Source organism: Mastomys coucha, unplaced genomic scaffold, assembly GCF_008632895.1.
Source record: "Mastomys coucha isolate ucsf_1 unplaced genomic scaffold, UCSF_Mcou_1 pScaffold22, whole genome shotgun sequence".
NCBI classification, from domain to species: Eukaryota; Metazoa; Chordata; class Mammalia; order Rodentia; family Muridae; genus Mastomys; species Mastomys coucha.
Genome location: NW_022196905.1, coordinates 176,715,994 through 176,736,028, shown reverse-complemented (window position 1 = coordinate 176,736,028; position 20,035 = coordinate 176,715,994). Strand labels below are relative to the sequence as shown.

Here is a 20,035-nt window from a genome sequence, read left to right as displayed (position 1 = left end):
AGAAATTTCTCTGGATTCAAAATTTCTAAAGTTCCTCTGCCTCTTCCTCTTCCTCTTCCTCTTCTTCTTCCTCTTCCTCTTCCTCTTCTTCTTCCTCTGCCTCTGCCTCTGCTTCCATTGCCTTCTCTTCTGTGCCTACCCCTGCCCCTTGGGGTTGGGTATCACAGTCTATCTTGCCTTCATTTTAATTATACTATTACCACCCCCCCCAGAAATCATATCATTCTTAGACACAGTTGATAGAGGTTTTCTTGACCAAACTGTAAGTTTTTTGTTTCATTTTGCTTCTTAATTTTTTTTAATTTATTCACTTTACACCCTGCTCATTGCCTCCAGGTCACCCTCCCACAATCCTTCCCTGAATCCCCTCTGCCTCTTCTCCTCTGATCAGGTGACCCCGCCCCCCCGGATATTCCTCACCCTAGCATCCTCTTCCATTGAGGCCAGACAAGGCAGAAGAGCATATCCCACATACAGGCAGCCAACAGCTTTCCCCAAAGCTGTTCCAGTTGTTCAGGACTCACACGAAGACCAAGCTGCACATCTGCTATGTATGTGTGGGGAGGCCTAGGTCTAGCTTGTGTGTGCTCTTTGGTTGGTAGTTCTGTCTCTGAGAGTCCCAAGGGTCCAGCTGAGTTGATTCTGTTGATCTTCCTGTGGAGTTCCTATCCCCTCAAGTGCCTGCAGTCCTCCCCACCTCCAACTCTTCTATAAGAGTCCCCAACTTCCATCCACTGTTTGGCTGTGGGTGTCTGCATCCATCTGAGTCAGCTGCTGGATGGAGCCTCTCAGAGGACAGCCATGCTAGACTCCTGTCTGCAAGCATTACAAAATATCATTAATACTCTGCAGGGTTTTGTGCTTGCCTATGGGATGGTTCTCAAATTAGACTGGTTATTGGTTGGCCATTCCCTCAGTCTCTGCTCCATTCCCTGTCCCTGCATTTCTTGTAGACAGGATAAATTTTTGGTAGAAGGTTTTGTGGGTGGGTTGGTGTCCCTATCACTCCACTGGGGATCCTTCTGGTTATAGGAGTGGCCTTTTCTGGTTCCATATCCCCAATGCTGTGAGTCACAGCTAAGGTCACCTCCATTGATTCTTGGGCACCTCCCTTATCCCAGGCCTCTGTCACATCCTAGGGATGCCCCCCCTTGAGTTCCAGATTTCCATCCATTCTCATGGCCATCTGGCCATCTCACCTGTCCCTCCCTATACCTGATCTTGAATCCCTCCCCATGCCCCTCTCCATCCCTTCTCCAACCCAGTTCCCTCCCTCCATCTCCTCTCATGACTATTTTATTCCCCCCTCTAAGTGAGATTAAAGTATCCTCACTTGGGCCTTCCTTCTTGTTTGCTCAACTATGTTTATAGCCACTTTATTCATAATAGCCAGAAACTGGAAACAACCTAGATGTCCCTCAACTGAAGAATGGATAAAGAAATTGTGATATATCTACACAATGAAATAATATTCAGCTATTAAAATTAAAGAAATCATGAAGTTTGCAGGCAAATGGATGGAACTTGAGGATATCATCCTGGGTGATGTAATCCAGACCCAAAATGACATGAATGGTATTTACTCACTGATAAGTGGATATTAGCCATAAAGTACAGGATACCCATGATACTCCACAGACCAAAGAAACCAAACTGTAAGTTTTAAGTCTTTCTTCTCCACTTTTTACCCCTATTGCTACCATAAATGTTGCTAAATCCCACCAGTCATACTCATGCCAAAACCCAAATTCTCAGTTCCCTTGAAATGACCACGTGCAGGTTAATTAGTGGGCCACCTTTAAACCTTGCATCCCACAAAGCCCTTGTGGCCCAGACAATGTGTTCTTTGCCACGGCATGACAAATGGTGCTTAGTGTAATTCTCGACGGAATCCTTGTGCCCATACCACACCTGATAACTGTCCTTACATTCTTATTGCTGTTCGGAGCTTCTGGACTCCCAGTGGAACAGTCATGAAGTTTTGCCTCTAGCTTGTTAGGGACTCTTCATCCCGTATAACTCCAGATGTTTTCAGATCCATTCTACAAAGCAATTCCAGAGGCTCCTCAACTGCACTGTCAGGTATAGCTACACTGACAACCCAGAAGTACAGACTTCTACTAGTCCTCCATTACTGTAACAGAATGCCCCACACAAGCAACTTAAGGAGAAGAAAGGATTATTTTGACTCGTGGTTTCAGATGTTTCAGTTCGGCCCCAGGCACTTGACCAAATCATCACAGAGAAGTGGTTTGTGATGAAATTGCTATTTTACCTCATGATGGATAGAAAACAGAGTATGAGGGACCAGGGTTGAGGTCCCTTCAAAGACACATCTGAGAGACCTGGTCCCTCCAGATAGCCCTCATCATCTGTTTCTATCATCTCTCAAGATATCACTCTTCTGAGCCTGTGAGGACATTTCCTACTTAATATGTAGCAGAAATGCTGTAGAAAGGTAACTTTGATAATTTAATTTTCATAATTTAATTTTTGAAATATTCACTGTTGATTTTTTTTACATGATCTTATCTGCTACAACTTTGCTGAAATCCTTAAAAATACTAGAATCTTTGTTACATAGTGGCAGTTCATAAATACAAATGCCCTTGTATTATGCCCAAACTTGGAGGTTTTTCAGTATTTTACCATCAAAGATGACACCTGTTTTGGGTTTTTCTAGATGCTTTTAATCAAATCTTCTCTCCAATCTCCTACATGTGCTTGTCAATGTTCGTTTATGTTTGTATCACAAATGGATATTAGCTGGTTTTGAAATTTACTGGGATAACTATGGCTTTGTTTCAGTCCATTGGCACTGTACATTCTATGCATTGGTTTTTAAAGTCTTCTGAGAGGCTACATCATTCCTGGAGGCTCTGGAGTGTTTGGTGAATGTGTGGAATGAACGCAGTAATGTCACCCTCTGCTCACCAAATCCATTTACGGTACTGTCCTCCAACTAAGGATGCACTCAGTATTAAACTGATAACCACAGACAGTACACTTGACCTTAGCCCAGAGGCTGAGATGGGATAGTTACAAAGCTCACGTTTAAGCCACCTGTGCACTCTGTGAGAAACTTAGTTTGGTCAAATAGAAACTTTTTGTGTGTGGTTGAATTTGGTTTTCTTGTTAGATCCAAATTCTTTAGGAACTTTGAGTTAGAGAGTTGTGAAAATGCGATGTCATGGTGTATGTGTGTGTGTGTATGAGAGAGAGAGAGAGAGAGAGAGAGAGAGAGAGAGAGAGAGAGAGAGAGAGAGAGGAGGGGGAGAGAGATTAAAACTTCTCTTCCCTAAAGCAAACAATGGAAACTCTGAGCTCCGTCTACCTGTCTTTCTTGGTGGTGGATCTAAATATATTCTTTGACCTACTCTTGTCTTATAGCAGGTTATAAAACCCTCCTTGCCCCAGCAGGCTCCTGCTAGGCAGCCTAGACAGTACCAGACTGAGGCAGGGTGACAATTTACCATCTAAGATTTAGTTACTTAAGAGAGGTCAAGAATGCTGAAGTTGGCAGGGTTCTCCAGGTTTCTTCACCCAAACTCTTGATACTGGATTTTACAATGATTCTTACGCAATGAAGTCTTTACAGAACTCCAAAAGGACAAGACCAGAACTCAGCATGTCTGCAGGAAGTTCTTTTAGAACTCATTCTGTCTGCGGGAAGTTCCTCTAGAGAGCTAAAGCTCTCAGCACATAGAGGGTCAGCACTCCTTCTCCCATGTGTCGCTCCTGGATCCTTTGCAGTGTTCTTTTAAAAAATACCAATATACTGTGGCTAGAGAGGTAACTCAGTAGTTAGGAGTACACAGTGCTCTAGCAGACGGCCTGAGTGTAGTTCCTGGCACCTGCATTGTTTAGCTCACAGTTGCTTATAACTCCGGCTCCAGGGCTGAACTGGATAGTTTTAATGTCAACTTGACACAAGCTAGAGTCATCAGAGAGAGGAGAACCTCAATTGAAAAAATACTGCTGTAAGACCACTGTAAGTTGTTTTCTTAATTAGTGATTGATGGCACAGAGTCCAGCCCATTGTGGGTGGGGCCATCCCTGGGTTGGTGGTCCTGGGTTCTATAGGAAAGCAGGCTGATCAAGCCATGGGGAATAAGCTTGTAAGCAGCACCCTTCTATGGCCTATGCATCAGCTCCTATCTCCAGGTTCCTGCCCTATGTGAGTTCCTGTCCCGGCTTCCTTTAGTGATAGATTATGATGTGGAAGCATGAGCCAGAGGAAACCCTTTCCTCCCCAAGTTGAGTTGGTCACGGTGTTCATTACAGCAGCAGTAAATCCTAATTAAGACAAGGGAGATCTTACACCTCTGGCCATGGGCACTGACACATGTGCACACAGACACACACACACACACACACACACACTGGCAGTAAATAATAATATTTTAAAAAGGAAAACAGTCTGCATGTGTTTCTCCTAAATATGGGAGGCATCAATAAATTAATTGAACTAAGTAAGTGATAGTGAAACTAACTATAATAAATTCTCAGTTAGTGTAACACTGAAGCAGGTATGACTGAGATATAAAAGGTAGAGAATACTATGTTGCTTGTAGCAGTAAGGAGTCGGTGGAAGTCCTTTCTAAAGTGTCGCCACCTCACCGACCAGCGGAAATAAGGGGGCAACCACGAACTCTTCTCCAAGCAGTTTATTCAGGAACCTTGTACTACCTCTTCCTCTTTCTCTTTCTCTTTCTCTCCTTTCTCTTTCTTCTTCTTCCCAGCCCCCAGCACTCGCGGGTTAAATACTTTCCCTAGTCCCAATCAGCATCAACTACGTCGGCAAATCATAAAAGGCTGCGGGAAATCATGCCAGCTTGCATCACAAACGGGAGGCACTCAGCTTTTCCAAATAAGGGCTTGTTTATCACAATGCTTTAGGGTGGCAGCTGTGGCTCTCCACACTAAAGTAATAGCCTTCCTTGAACTAAGGATGTATGGAGGGATTACTCAGGTAGCCTAAACATATTCATGGAGAGGAATATTTTACTAGTGGTTACACTTCTGAGCATGCTCAGTTTAAGGTCTAATTTAAGAAGGAAAGATAGAATTATTTATGAGCACTCACAATGTCATGGAATGCACATTTCCATTACTGTAGAAGCCTCCAATGATATATACATGCATAAAAGAAATTTAAATAGAGGTATCCTGTAATAGGAGAGACAATACCTAATTAGACAGCATAAAACCACCAGTACCAGAAATGAGACGTAGGCTAAAGGGATCTCACGGAAATCCCCAAACATCATAGGATATCACCAATTCGACCGGTCACCTTTTACAACCTGATGGCAAGAGCCTGATTGCTGACGGCTTACAGCTTGAAAGTACTATACAAGCCAACAAAGGAGAAAGGTAATCATCAATGCTACCCAGCTACAGACCACTCGAACGACTGAAGTGGCCAGCTGCAATATATACCCACTGGTGAAATAATGGTGTAAGCATTATGAGCAACCAACTACTTTTTTTTCATTTTTTTTATTAGATGTTTTCTTTATTTATAATATCTCCTTTCCCGGGTTCCCCTCCCCAAAAAATAAAAAAGAAAAATAAATAAAATAAAATAAAATAAAATAAACAAAAACTAAACAAACCCCTGTTCCCACCCCCTCACCACCCCATTCCCTCCTGCTTACTGACCCTGGCATTCCCCTACACTGGGGCATAGAACCTTCACAGGGCCAAGGGCCTCTCCTTCCATTGATGACCAACTTGGCCATCCTCAGCTATACATATGCTGCTAGAGCCATGAGTCCCACCATGTGTACTCCTTGGTTGGTGTTTTAGTCCCTGGGAGCTCTGAGGGTACTAGGTAGTTCATATTGTTGTTTGTCCTAAGGGGTTGCAAACCCTTCAACTCCTTGGGTCCTTTCTCTAGCTCCTTCATTGGGGACCCTGTGCTCAGTCCAATGGATGGCTGTGAGCCTCTACTTCTGTATTAGGTACTGTCAGGGTCTCTCAGAAGACAGCTATATCAGGCTCCTGTCATTCAGTACTTACTTATAATAGCCAGAAACTGGAAACAACCCAGATGTCCCTCAACAGAGGAATGGATACAGAAAATGTGGTACATCTACACAATGGAGTACTACTCAGCTATTAAAAACAATGAATTTATGAAATTCTTGGGGAAATGGATGGGTCTGGAGAATATCATCCTGAGTGAGGTAACCCAATCACAAAAGAACACACATGGTGTGCATTCTCTGATAAGTGGATAATAGCCCAGAAGATCGGAATACACAAATACAAACCACAAACCACAAGAAACTCAAAAAGAAGGAAGACCAAAGTGTGGATACTTCGTTTCTTCCTAAAAGGGGGAACAAAATACCCATGGAAGGAGTTGTAACTATGTAGAGACTATGGAGCAGAGACTAAAGAAAGGACAATTCAGAGACTGCTCCACCTGGGAATCCTTCCCATATTCAATAATCAAATCTAGACACTAATGTGGATGCCAACCAATCACTCTTTGATCAGATTTAAGTTTGGCCCCATGAGATGGAAGCTGACAGTGTTAATGAGGCCAAGGATCTGAGACCAGATAGGTCATGAGCCCTAGGGGGAAACCCCTTATTCTGCTGTGTGAACATAGCAATAAAATGCTTCCTAATGACATATTCAGCCCATAGATCAGTGAGCTGAACTCTCATCAGAGAAACTTCTTGTAGTAGATGGTAATTAACACAGCACAGAGGCCGACAACAGGCAATGTGCAGGGAGTGAGAAACTTGGAAGCACTCAGCCCTAAGTGAGATGTCTATCACAGCCCTCCTCTCAAAGCTCCGGGAATTATGCAGAAGAGGGAGGGGGAAAAATTGTAGGGACCAGAGGTGACAGAAGACTCCAAGGAAACAGCACCTCCCAGATAAAACAGGACTGGTGCACATGAACTCACAGACATTCTGATAGCATGCACAAAACCTACTGAAGTTCAAGTCAGACAAGTATCCCAGCGCAGAGAAGGGGAAGTAGGCACAAAGTCTCACCCTTAGCCAAAAGGTATTTAAATGGTGGCTACTGGGAGTGGGGAAATTGGTTTTCTTCAATGCAGTAATGCTGGACATATCAGCCACACTCCAAGGAAGGCCCCATGCTCAGGAGGAGTTAGCTAACATAAATCAGATTCTCTGGTGTGTGTGTGTGTGTGTGTGTGTGTGTGTCTGTGTGTGTCTCTGTGTGTCTCTCTGTGTGTGTCTGTGTGTATCTGTCTGTGTGTATATGTGTCTGTGTGTATGTGTGTCTGTGTGTGTGTCTGTGTGTATGTGTGCATGTGTCTGTGTTTGTGTCTGTGTGTGTGTGTCTGTGTGTGTGTCTGTATGTGGGTCTCTGTGTGTGTGTGTCTGTGTGTGTGTCTGTATGTGGGTCTCTGTGTGTGTGTGTCTGTGTGTGTGTGTCTGTGTGTGTGTCTGTATGTCTGTGTGTGGGTCTGTATGTCTGTGTGTGTGTCTGTATATGTGTGTCTGTGTATGTGTGTGTGTCTTTGTGTCGGTGTGTGTGTGCGTGTGTGTGTGTGTCTGTGTGAGTATGTGTGTGTCTGTGTGTGTGTCTGTATGTCTGTATGTCTGTGCCTATGTGTGTTTATGTGAGTGCAGGCATGTGTATGTGTGCTTTTTGTTTCTTATTTTTATTTTTGTTTTTTAGGAAAGAGAAAGAACGTGGAGTGGAGTGGATGGGGAATGGAGGAATGATCTAGGAGAAGCTGGGAGAAAGGACAGAATATGATTAAAATACAATGTATGAAAAAATTGAAAGGTTAAAATGGAGGCTAGAAGTCAATGGGTATGCTTGGGTCATGTCATAAAATTGTAGCTGAAGATTAAGGGTTGGACAATTAGACTCTACGTTGATAAGGAGTTTGCCCTTGAAGGTACTTGTCTTGCTTAGCTGCTAGTCCTCAGAACTCTGACTTGTAGCTTGTGGCTAGAAGCATGAAAAAAACTACCTGGGGCTTGGGATGGCACGTGAGGTGCTGCAGTCTTGGAAACCAAGTCAATCTGTGGGGACTGCTGCTGCCCTGGAAGAAAATGGTGGAGGTGAGTGGAATGAGGTGACACCCAGTAGACATGCTGCAAGAACAACTGGCTGCTTCTCCATGGGAAGAATGATTCCGGACACGCTGAGATCATGGGAATCTGTGTAGATCTTTATGCAATGAGAACAAGAGAGAAATATGGTCTGTTGCTGTTGTTGTTGTTGCTGTTGCTGTTGTTGTTGCTGTTGTTGTTGTTGCTGCTGTTGTTGTTGCTGCTGCTGCTGCTGTTGTTGCTGTTGTTGCTGTTGCTGTTGCTGTTGCTGTTGTTGTTGCTGTTGTTGTTGTTATTGTTGCTGCTGTTGTTGTTGTTGTTATTGTTGCTGCTGTTGTTGTTGCTGTTGTTGTTGGTGGTGGTGGTGTTTGCTTGCTTGCTTGCTTGCTTGTTTTTCTGACACAGCAGTTTGAAAGAAATTGAGGCTTGTAATAGTTTATCTTTTGGTTTCTCTTGCTTCGACAAAACACTATGACCAAAGCAACTTTGAGAAGAAAGGGTTTAGCGGGTTACACTTTACAGCACTGTTCACCAAAGAAGGAAGTCAGGACAGGAACCTGGAGGAAGGACCTGATGCAGAGGCTGTGCAGGAGTGCTGCTGACTGGCTTGCTCCCTGTGGCTTGCTCAGCCAGCTTTCTTATAGAACCCAGGACCATCAGGCCTGGGATGGCACCACCCACAAAGAGATCTAATGGAGGCATTTTCTAAAGTTGATTTTCCTCCCTTCCAGGTAACTTTAGTTTGTGTCAAACTGGCATAAGCTAACCAGCATGTAGTTCTCTTAATATTTGGTGGACAGCATTAGTGAAGCCTCTTGTCCAGCTCTTTTCTTTGTAGAAAAACTAAAAATCATTAAATTAATCTACGTGTTTCCAGTTCTTATCCCCAAACTGTTTTTCCCCTTCCAGAGTAATGGAGTTAATACAATCAGTGCCACCGGAACATTTTAGAAGACTTTTATTCTTGGTCCGCAGTAGAAGAAATGAGAGACAAAGTCTCAAGTCAGTTTCTCAACCTTCCAGAATCCAGTTACAAATAGGGGTGGGGTGTGTGCTTAGGGACCTTAAAGTTAAGGGACCAGGGAGGTGAAGGAGGTCACAGTGTTCTCAAATACTATCAATATCTGATGATTCTTACCAAGATTCACTACAATGACCCTTCAGTACACTGGGAAGAATTCCTGGGTTCTCCTTGTATGTCAAATCTGTAACTGCTTAAGTGTGCTAACCTGTATAATCCTCATGTAAAACAGCTTAACACTTGCAAATAACCTGCCTGCATCCTCCCATGTGCTTGACATCACCTCTAGATTACTCATACCTCATGCTATGTACCTGCTATGTAAACAGCTATTACATTGCTTTGTTTAGAGGGTAGTGGTGAAGAATGAGTCTATGCCCATTTGCTATACTCAATTTTCTTTCAGGCTTCACTGTTGAATCCAAGGATGTAAGCCACGGGACTAGGAGGATCTTACCCACATTTTCTTCAGTGACAGTTTCCCCATAGTCCCTATGTCATTAGGAACATTTATGAAGAATCTAAGTGATTGTTTTTGCTTTTTCTTTGAAAACAGGTTTTCCCTGTCAGCCTCGTGTGCTGGTTAGAATTTCCTCTGCTGTCCAAGCAGTCCAGCATAGCGGTTGCGGGGTAAGGTGCAAGCCAATGCACTGTTACCTCTTAGAGCATCCTGCAGTCCCAGGACATGCACAGGCACAGGGGCCTGTATCCAAGTATGCACAGGGGCAGTATGCATGCAGCTTGATTTCATCCTGTGATTCCTCAACCACGGAGCATAAAATAAATCCAAGCCATTTTGCCCTTTTTCGTGGCAGCAAACCAATTCATGATTTTGTTTTCGTGCCTAACAAGTCTGTCAATGTGAGTTTGCTTTTTCAGACTCAATGCAGCCAAACATTCTGAAATGACATATACTTAGGCCATCCTCCTTAAAATTGTAAGTTGTCACAAATCAAATGGATGCCTCCCATTTTCAGAATTACACGAAGTATCTTTATACTAAAACAGGACTAAAAGATGCTTAGCACACCTTAAAATTTAAATTTAGGAGGTAATTTTACAATATGCTTCTAGAACATTCTTCTAATGAAAGTTCTATTGGAAATTTTAAGCTGGTAGAACTACTTCTTAAAGTTTTCAGAGTTCCTTAAACATAAGAAGACACACTGCTTGGACTTTCTGGGAGCTGTGTTAACCCAGGACAAATTGCTTAGACCAGTGGCCCCTACTGTGCTCTGTGTTATCCCCATGAATGCACAGCAGCTTTGCAACTTTTCCCTGTTCGTGGGTACTACCATGGATTCATTCGGATATATCAAGAGGGTCAAACAAAAGCTGGGCCACTTATTTGCATGCTTCACCTTCTTCCTCGTGGGATCCTTCGCTGACACCAGAGTCTCCATTCTTCTGCCTTTTGATGTGAACTGGAGACAAGCAACTATCCAGGAATCCCACGGGCTTTCTGTACCAGAGCTGGACCACGAACACATCCAACTTCATGGGCTAGCCAGCTACCAAGTTCCCAGTCTCTCCAGAGTGCAGACAGATATTTGGACTACCTACCCCGTATAGTGTAAGTCAATCTAGCAATCTCTCCCCTAACTCATAATCAATTTTATTAGTTTCATCCTCCTAGAGACCATTGGCAGATACAGGTCATGTCCACACATCATTGTAGAAGGGCTCTTTCCACACTCAAACACATGCACACATCTGGTCTACAAAGACAGACAATGACATATAACAGTGTCTAGAAGGTTCTCAGAGGCCTGCAAGGAAGATTGGCTTGCTTTATTTAACACTTTATTCCTCAAAGTGTCTGAATCTTAGAGCCCATTGCAGGGTGTGTGTGTTGGCAAATGAGGAAGTCAGTCACTCTAAGTCAGTCAGCTTGGGAAACATTCTTTTAGGTTCCATATTTAGAACGACATTCATTTCACTAAAAAAAAAACAAAAACAAAAACAAAACCAAAAACAAACAAACAAACAAAAAAAACCCTATTGCTTGTCCATGTAAATAAAAGATATTTACTTCCTGAAAGGGGTTACAAAGAGTTAAATGGGGTTCTACTACCTCATGCGCTTTCTCGTGTTGTCTAGCCTAAATAAGTTCATTTGCCTCCCAAACCACCTCTGACACACACACACACACACACACACACACACACACACACACACACACGCGCACACACGCATGCACACACGTATACACAGACCCCCTTCCTACACAGCACAACGGCAGGTTCCCTCATTGCTTACCACCCTGGGAGACATCACGGCGTAAGTAACATAAGCAGTCAGGGGCAAATGTACCCTTGGCCCTGGGGTTCGGCAGACATTGTCTCCTTGCACATGGTAGGTAGGATGGCTTTGAAGTTCTGTAAACTTGGTCCCTACTTCAGAAAGTTCTCACTGAGGCGGGGGAGAAACAGCCCTGGGAGGGAGCAAATCCTTCGAGAACTGACAGGCATCTAATTGTCACCACTGACACCTACTTGGCTGTGTGATCTGCTAAGCAAGTTTAAAGAACTTGAAAGTATCTTGATAAAATCCAGGCGCGAACTGTTGACATATGTTCAAACTCTGTTCTCCAGGGCAGAAGCAGGCAGCAGTAAAGATGGGTGTCAGAGCTTGCCTGGGTTCTGCTGTGAGGGCAAGCCATTCCACCAGATGTGTACCTCTTTTTTTCACGGCAGGTAGTTTTACCATAGAGGCATATGGTAATATTACCATTTGAATTATCATTTGAACCAGGGGACCCAATGCTAAAAGAAAATGTTCCTTTTCAGAACTTCTAAAAGGAGAACATTCTGGTCTGAGTTGGTTCTGTCCTTATGTCCCAGATCCTCTGTGCCGGGCTTGGATTGGTCTGGTTTTCATGCATTTTTCTTAAAACAAACAAGTAAGCAGACAGACAGACGAACCGAGCTTCTGTGCGGTCAGTCCCTTGGGGAGCTGTAATTTCAGCCTTCCGGAGTGTTCCTAGACAGTATTTCCAAGCTGTGGCAGGACTCCTGTGCTGAGCCTTAAAAAGGAAGCCGGGGGAATGGGAACGTCCAAAGTCGTCACACACCAATAAGCTCCAATTTAGAAGCACAACGGCTCGACTGCCAAAGGAATCTGACTTAGTGGACACTCGGTGTACACGAGCCCCTGTAGGGCTCGGGCTGTGGTCGAGTGACAGGGCACTTGCCTGGCATGGACAAGGTCCTGGGTTCAGCCCCCAGTCCCAAAAGACAGAGCCAATGTTTCAGAAGCAGAGTTTTGGGAGAGTCCTGGGCCGGGGAGATGATTCAGTAGGTGAAAAACACCTGGCACCAAGTTTGCCCTAAGTTTCATCCCTAGGGACCTAGATTGAGTGAACCAACGCTCCACAGTTGACCTTTGACTTCCACATGTGTACTGTGGCACACATACTGCCCCCTCCCCCACACACAAATAAAGTAAGTGGAATAAATAATAATTAAAAGTGTCTCTTACAGTTTTTTTCTTTTTCCTTTTTGGAGACTCAAGCCCCAAGCAGCTGGCTCTTCATCCCCTTAGCTCAAATTTGAGCCAAACCCACAAAATTGTCACCTCTTTTAACTGATAAAACTGAAATAATAATCAAACCCACCCAGAAGTAATTAAATTCTGGAGCTACCATGGCTTAACCATTTCATTGTGTTTTATTGATTTTTTTTTTTTTTTAATTTCTGCCCCTTTAGGACAATGAACTGGGAAACCACAATTACACTTCACAGACTGCAGCATGAAAAACACACACTCCACTGGAAACCCATCAAGCCCTTCCTCTTTATTCATTCAAAAGAGTCCAGTGCACATGTCAAATATGAGCACTGTCCGGGTTTTTGTTTGTTTGTTTTGTTTTTTTTTGTTTTTCCTTAGAAGGGGGGAAACATTTATTCTGGCAGCGCTTGTACAATCCCAGGAAGTGGTTTTGATACCGTTAGTTGTAAGAATAGAAACCGTAACAAACTCGGAGCGCATTTGAGAGGTGCGGGGGCTCCTTGGGTAGAAGGAATTCCTCTTGTGCTTAGTGGATGGCCCCTCAGCCGCTGGCTGCGGAGCCTTCCCAGGTGTGAATAAGGAAACAGAATCTCCCATACAGCCGCTGAAATTCTTCTTGGCCACAGTGGCTTCTGTATCTCGGCCCTCCCCCCACACACTGAGGCAAGTTCTCATGCTTTGCTGGAGCTTTTTCAGGCACGTGACCCTCTGTCCTCGCCCGACCCTGGCCCCAACACACGTGACCGCCAAGGTTCCCTCATCTACGAAAGCTTCTCTAGGGTTCAGATGACAACACACAACATCACTTGTCAGAAAGTAGCAGATATTCAGAACATGGGCATCTGTGTTTATGAAAATAGCAACCATGTGCAGGTATGCTCACCCAAGGAGCCTTATTTTTATTTGTCATGGCCCTCTGGGGAGTAAGCCCAAAATCATATAGGACACTGAACTTTGCTAACTTGACAGTTTCAGAACTGCCTGGTGCCAATTTTAAAAAAAAACAACACAAAAACGGAACTATTGCCTAATAATTCAGTGGTCTACAAAGCAAGAGGAACGTTAACCCTTCAGCTTACACGTGCACACATACACACGAGACCTATGACAGAAGAGATCAACTAGATTCTCACCCATCCTGCAACTGTGTTCTAAAAGGAAAAAGAAATTTTAAACTGGACTTGTTATGTTCAAGTATTCAAAACAGAGAGAGAGAGAACCCCCACTAGACTCTGATTTCTGAGAAATTGCCTCCACAGAACGGGCTTTGGGGGTGCAGTGAAGTCAACTGAACAGATTCAACACAAATCGATTTGCAATGTCTCAAAAGTGCAGTCGCCTGCTTGCATTTCTCTTAAAGATTTGTGGTCACTGCGTGTGGTGTGACATTCTAGGAGTCAATATTTTAGAATACAGGCGACAGAGCAAGACCAGCTGACACACTTTTCTTGTGGGGAACAGTCAGTTTTATAAGCTTCCTGTCAACACACAGAGGTGGCGGATGTTAACAGCATCCTTTCCATTCTTCAGAGAATCTACTGCAGCATATGCTGTTTGGCCCTAACTAGGAAGACACTGGAGAGCAATTGGTGGAGTTTGTTTTTAAGTGTTTACCTCCTAGAGATTTCAACAAAGCGTTCTACTAGGCCCTTGGCAGCAGACTTCTCCAAGTGGCTCTGCATAAATAAACAGCCAATGAGAGATGGAGCTCCGTGAAAGGATGTTCCTACAGGAAGCCCAACAGTCAGATGTAGAGATTCACAGAGGGCTCTGCTACATCACGGACACTGTTCCAGGGGTCAGGGAGAGGGGGTGCATAGCAAGAGAAAGGCTTCAAGATTTACAACTGAACTCAGATTATCTCAAGTGGTTCCAAGATTTGGATTTTCAGAGATTCTTTACCTCCTTTGGCCTCTAGGAATATGCCCTTCGGCCCCAGCAATGATGATGTGTGGGGATGGAGTATTTATCATTCTACCACCATGTCCAGTGACTAACAAGCAGGGAGGTGTGATGACAAGGTGGGAGGGGATTCTGTCTCAATGGGCTGAACACTCCTGATGGTTATTAGAGTTCTAGGAACCAACCTTGAATCTAGCCAGGAACTAACAGGGAGAGGCTAGCTTTGCCTGTCCTTGGCAGTTGAGCAGGTAGGCGAAAAGATAACAAAAAGACACCAGCTCCATCTTGGCACAGCTCTCATGCAGAATATTGCACCCAGTGTCCACTAATGCTAGAAGCGTCCCACTGTATAAATTTAAATGTATTTGCATATTATAAAAATAAAGATTAACATATACATATCTTACACTAGTTACGGAACGGCAACGAACGTCAGTTGATCCCTCCTTCACATTGAACAGAACTGAAATCTGAGTGCTCTAAATACTGCCGCCTGGCCTGGAGCTATGGCTCATGTGTACACAGAAAACACAATCCCTGAGAAGCCGGTTAACTTTTTCTTCTTCTTCTCTTCAAGTAGCTCTCTCCTTGGAGGATCACAGTTCTGAGGTTCAGGTTGTGAAACATTTGCTCCATGTTGTTGCTCCCATCTTCCCAGCCCCCTCCAACCCCTCCAAGGGTCTTCTGCAAGCACCCTGTGTGTGGTTTCACTCTGGGCCCCAGAAGGCGCTTGGGAGCATGGCAGGCTCGCCAGGGGCAGAGGATGTCCTAGTCGGTCCCATGAAAATTCCACAGCCTCGGATGTCATTGGTTTCTGTGCTTCTCACCAACATTCTTCCTGGATAGGATGAAAAGACAAAAATGGCAACAGTCTCGGTTATAAGGAAAAAGAGAGGTCACAGAAACAGTGTCTGCACAGATTTCCCTGCCAACTTCTAAAATTCTCTATGAACAAGGATGTCAGGCTCCTATTGTCCTATTGACCCACCGGGTAAGCAGTCTTCTGTAGCAGTTAGATTAGTCAAATGTTTGTTTGTGATGCTAAGCATAGGTCAGCCCTAAGTGGGGACCGACACTAATTGCTATGACACTTACCAGACTGGAACTTTACAGATGAACTAGCGTCGTAATGAACAAGCACAGCATCTAAACACAGACTCGCTTCCTCCGTAAACACACACGGGCACATGAATAACCACCCCCCCACCCCCACCCCAGGCTCAGAAATAACATGCCTCAACCTGAGCTTATCTGCTTACCACCACGACGCATGTGTTTATTTAGTGTTTCATGCAAGGGTGTCTGCCCAAATCCAGGGTATCTCGGCATGGCCTGAATATACTACAGCATTCTTGGCCAACTAAATAATGGCATTTGCTTGAAACGAAACAGAGGGGAGAAGGTCAGCTGTCTCTGGCTTTTATTTTGGCTTTCTACAATGCTAGTCGGTAGGATTTTTTCTAAGTGTTTTAATGATACTTAATGGCATACAAGGGCAAGGAAAGGACAAGGACTATGGTTCGCCCCACCCCCACTCCATCTCTCTTAATGCTTTTTTATTGCAGAGGCCGGTGACTCGCTATCCACCTACTATGCCTTTCAGCCCATACAAGCAGCACTTAGTCAGAGCACTAGCCCTACCACCCAAACCAGGAGCCTTCTGATTACTGCGTACACACCAGGAAATGACACTTTTCCTTGTAGTACAGTGTAGCTCGTATTTTCAATATTTTACCAAGCACATCAGGTCCTTGGGGGGAAGATGGCCAAGGGTTAAGGCATAGCTGGGTCTTGTTATAGGACATACAAGACTCCAAAAGTATGTTTGATGGGTACAACAGAGCTCAGCGTTTGGGGGGCTCTGAAGAGTTTCATTTTTCTTTGGCACTGAGCCATATGAAAATGTATGAAAACCCAGCAGTATAATAAACTCCTGGTAACAAAGGTTTTAAAACGTCTCAAATTCCAGTAATAATATGATACATCTAGCTGTAAGAGGGTGGCCATATGAACACACACGTCTCATTCAGGCAGCTAATAGCGTGGTGTGGTCGCCAGCTCTCGGTTCACGTGGCAGTAACTGCTTTTCCTCAGCGAATGTAATGAACTTTCAGAAATGCAGACAGTTGTGTCTGCTGTCTGCTCCTCTGAGCCACACATGGCTCTGAGAAACACAAGATCACCTAACCGAGGCTGTTACGGGGGACATTCCACCGTCACCACTCGCAGCATTGCCCACATTGTGACGGCTCTTGTTAACTGTCCACTGGGCAGATTCTAGGCTTACCGGAGAGGAGGGCCTGGAGAAGATTATCTTGATTATGTTAACAGAAGAAGACGCGCCCACTGTGGGTGGGACCATTCCCTGGTTGAGATTCTGGCCAATGTAAGCAGAGAACTGAGCAACAGCCGGCAGTGAAAGTTTGACTGTGATTGGCCAGCATCTTTCAGATCTTACTGCCATCACTACCCCTCCACGATGAGCTGTATCTTGAACCATGAGCCACAATAAACCCTTTCTCCCATAAGCTGCTTTTTGAGCATAGAATTGTATCATAACAATAGGAAAAGATACCAGGACACACCAATCCCTCTCTTCACCCATCAAATCTTCAATCTTCTGTACGCTGCTGCTTTTTCATCTCAGGAAGGCACCCCAGCCCTTCGAGGTCCACCCCTAATACTACTTCCTGAACCTTTACCCCGTGTTTCTTACTACTGTTCTCAGTGCTATTCATAATCTGTCATCAAATTTCTATTTCGACCTGACATGCCTTTCTTGTCTGGCTACTTCTTTGGTTCCCACTCTATGACTCTTGTGAGTAGGTTACTTCTGCGTCTTCAGTACCTGCCACAATGCCCACCAGAGCGCAAATACTCAATACAGCTACACAAATAAGCTGTAAGATGGGAAGCAAAGCTGCAGATAGAAAGTGGCTGTGATACTGTGAGCTCCTGTGTATAATAGTATAGTATTAAGTAGTATAAAAACATCGAGGAAGTGTGCAGGATAAAATGATTGATTCGACTTAGCAATTTTGGCTTCCCTGAAAAGATGACACACATCCTTGTCTTCAGGGGCAATAGACTTTCAGTGGTGAGGGAGCCAGGGGTCAGTCAGCTGAGGTCTGAGAGCTAGCCAGGGACCACTGTGGTCAACTGACCCTCACTTGAGGGGCTATCTCTTAAGTTAGCAGAGAGGGTGCCTGTGAGGGGCCTTTTGAGTCACACCTGGGGTTTTGAACTTGAGCCTACAATCACCAGGGAATTATTCAAGGCTTTTAAAAAGGGATCTATGTGACAGGCACTGACATCACAACATCAGTATTGGAGAGGGGGATAGAAAGAGATGACTCAGTAGTTAAGAGCACTGGTGGCTCTTTCAGAAGACCCTGGTTTGATTCCTATCACCTAAACCGTGGCTCACAGTGGTCCTTACTTTCCATTCTAGGGAATGCAATACCGTCTTCTAGCCTCCAAGAGCACCGGGCACATGTGGTACCTAGACGTACATGCAGGCAAAGCACACATACACATAAAAGAAAATAAATAAATCTTAAAATTTTGTATCAGTTTGAAGGATAAGATGACTGGATCAGTTAAGGAGTTTCAGTTACAGGAATCTTGATGGCTACAGAGTCAGAGGAAACCCTAGAGCTGAAGAAAAGGCTTATTCATGTCAAGGCACACTGATACAGTGGGCAAGTACTCTGGTGACAGACTATAGAGGTGGAAGCTATTGAACCTGACAGATTCCTAGCTCAGACAGACAGGCCCAAAATCCTACCATCACCTGGGACAGAAATGGAGCAGTGAAGACTTCTGGGAGAAGAAGGAGTGAACACAGTTCACCATGAAGCCCACAAGACATCCATGAGGCCAGCAGATAGGATACTGTTACTCCATGAGGTAAGGAGTTGAGAAGGTTCTATCTGAGGCTTAGACTGAGAATCTTCCCAGGTTAGAGCACCAACTCTGCCCCAACTCTGGATGTGAAAAGAAATGACAGCTCAAAACATTTGGTTATGTGGGCTGAAAGGAAAACCATAGTATGTATTAATTGTATTTTTCATTTTCTGCATTTTGAGATGTGTGTAGAGGGTGGTGAACCTGGAGGGACAGGTCGTCCCCGAGGAATCTAGTTCCTAGAGAGCGTAACAAACTTGCCTGCCAGTGCTGTCTTCTACACCCAAACGTCACAGCCAGGTCACAATGAAGATCCCACCCACTCCTTTATTGGTCTTCACACCCTGGCTCACTAGCCCGCCCCCATCCCTCCAGGACCTGGTAATAGAGAACTAGCCACTGCATCCATACCAGCCAATCCTAAGCTTGCAAGCCTGCCATGCCTTATAAACCACAAGCAAGGCTGTTTGTTGCCACAGCTCCTCCTGTCCCAGGAGCAAGACCACGCTTCCCACGTGTAGCTGGCTCCGCTCTTGCATAGTCTCAGCTGTCTATGGGCCTTTTGGCCTTATTATCCTTTAAAGTGGGAATCTGCTTTGTTTTAAAACAGACACAGGAGTGAGAGCGTCTGGCACTGTGGGAACAGCACTGAAGCCTTGGACCTTGAGGCAAAGGGCAGACCTATGCCTGTGCCATTAGTAACTGGAGTGTGGGATGCGCTGTTCTCTGCTTTGTATGACTTAAGGATTCTTAACTAGATCAATGTGCCAGGAGCCTTTACTCTGAGGGAGTTTTGTCTAGATGTTATAGACATCAGTGACAACAACATGAAAGTCAGCACAATGCACCAGCATCTCCTTTTTATGGGGACAGGGGTAGGCATTAAGGACACAATTTTTAATTTATCCTCCCTTGGAGCTGGAGAAAGGGAAACTATGATTCTCACTTATCCAGCATGCACATTTACACTTTATAAAAGTAGACCCCTTAATTAATAAGGGGCAGACCCCTTAATTAATAAGTGTCTAGACAAACCAGTGGGCAGGTTTTTACCATAGTACCCACATTGTAGAAATATTTTGTTTATAGTTTTTACTCTTGAGGCCCTCCAGTGTACACTGCATATATTCCTAGTAGAAACAACAGAAGGTACATTTATTGAGCATTTATTTGCTCTATGCAACTATATTAAATGCTGTGTTTGAAATTGCCTCTCCCCCCACTCCTCCTTTCTGTGTATGTGTGTGTGTGTGTGTGTGTGATTTTGGTGTATTACACTCCTTCATGTTGTAGTCAGTAGTAACTATAACACCTAGACAAGAATCTCTCAGAGTAAAAGCCCCTGACACATTGGTCCAGGAGACAACCTCCTGAAATAAGCACCTCCATAAATCTACATTTTTCCCGATACCTAATGCCATGGCACTAACGGTGAAGTTTGCTCGGCAGCCAGGCAGGGTGGCCCATGCTGGTAATCCAAACACTTAGAAGACAGAGGCAGGCAGACGGCAAAGTGGAGACTAGTCTTTACTATATAGCAAAACCACCTAAAAATAATGGGGAGGGGAGGAGGAAGAAGAAGAAGAGGGAGGGGGAGGGGGAGAGAGAGAGAGAGAGAGAGAGAGAGAGAGAGAGAGAGAGA

General features: G+C 44.5%; 1 protein-coding gene, 1 long non-coding RNA gene and 1 other non-coding gene across 5 annotated transcripts in view; 1 reads left to right on the top strand and 2 right to left on the bottom strand.

Moving 5' to 3' along the window:
* The first annotated feature begins 2,318 nt into the window (after nt 1-2,318).
* Nucleotides 2,319-9,898, top strand: LOC116071340. 2 transcript variants are annotated; one of them, XR_004110838.1, is made up of 2 exons: nt 2,319-2,458; nt 9,632-9,898. It is a non-coding gene; the product is annotated as an uncharacterized LOC116071340 (long non-coding RNA). The 2 variants fall into 2 exon arrangements; XR_004110837.1 differs by lacking the exon at nt 2,319-2,458 and adding an exon at nt 3,945-3,991.
* LOC116071513 lies at nt 2,855-3,037 on the bottom strand. The gene has a single exon (XR_004110935.1). It is a non-coding gene; the product is annotated as a U2 spliceosomal RNA (small nuclear RNA).
* Nucleotides 9,899-12,724: 2,826 nt separating the features above from the next.
* The window catches only part of Mfhas1 (malignant fibrous histiocytoma amplified sequence 1), a 94,722-nt gene continuing 87,411 nt past the window's right edge, over nt 12,725-20,035 (bottom strand). The window contains exon 3 of one of the 2 annotated variants that reach the window (XM_031339538.1): nt 12,725-15,325. In XM_031339538.1, coding sequence (XP_031195398.1) covers nt 15,292-15,325 — 34 coding nt within the window. In that variant the 3' untranslated portion in view covers nt 12,725-15,291. The remainder of the gene's footprint in view (nt 15,326-20,035) is intronic. The other variant, XR_004109877.1, reaches the window with a different exon arrangement.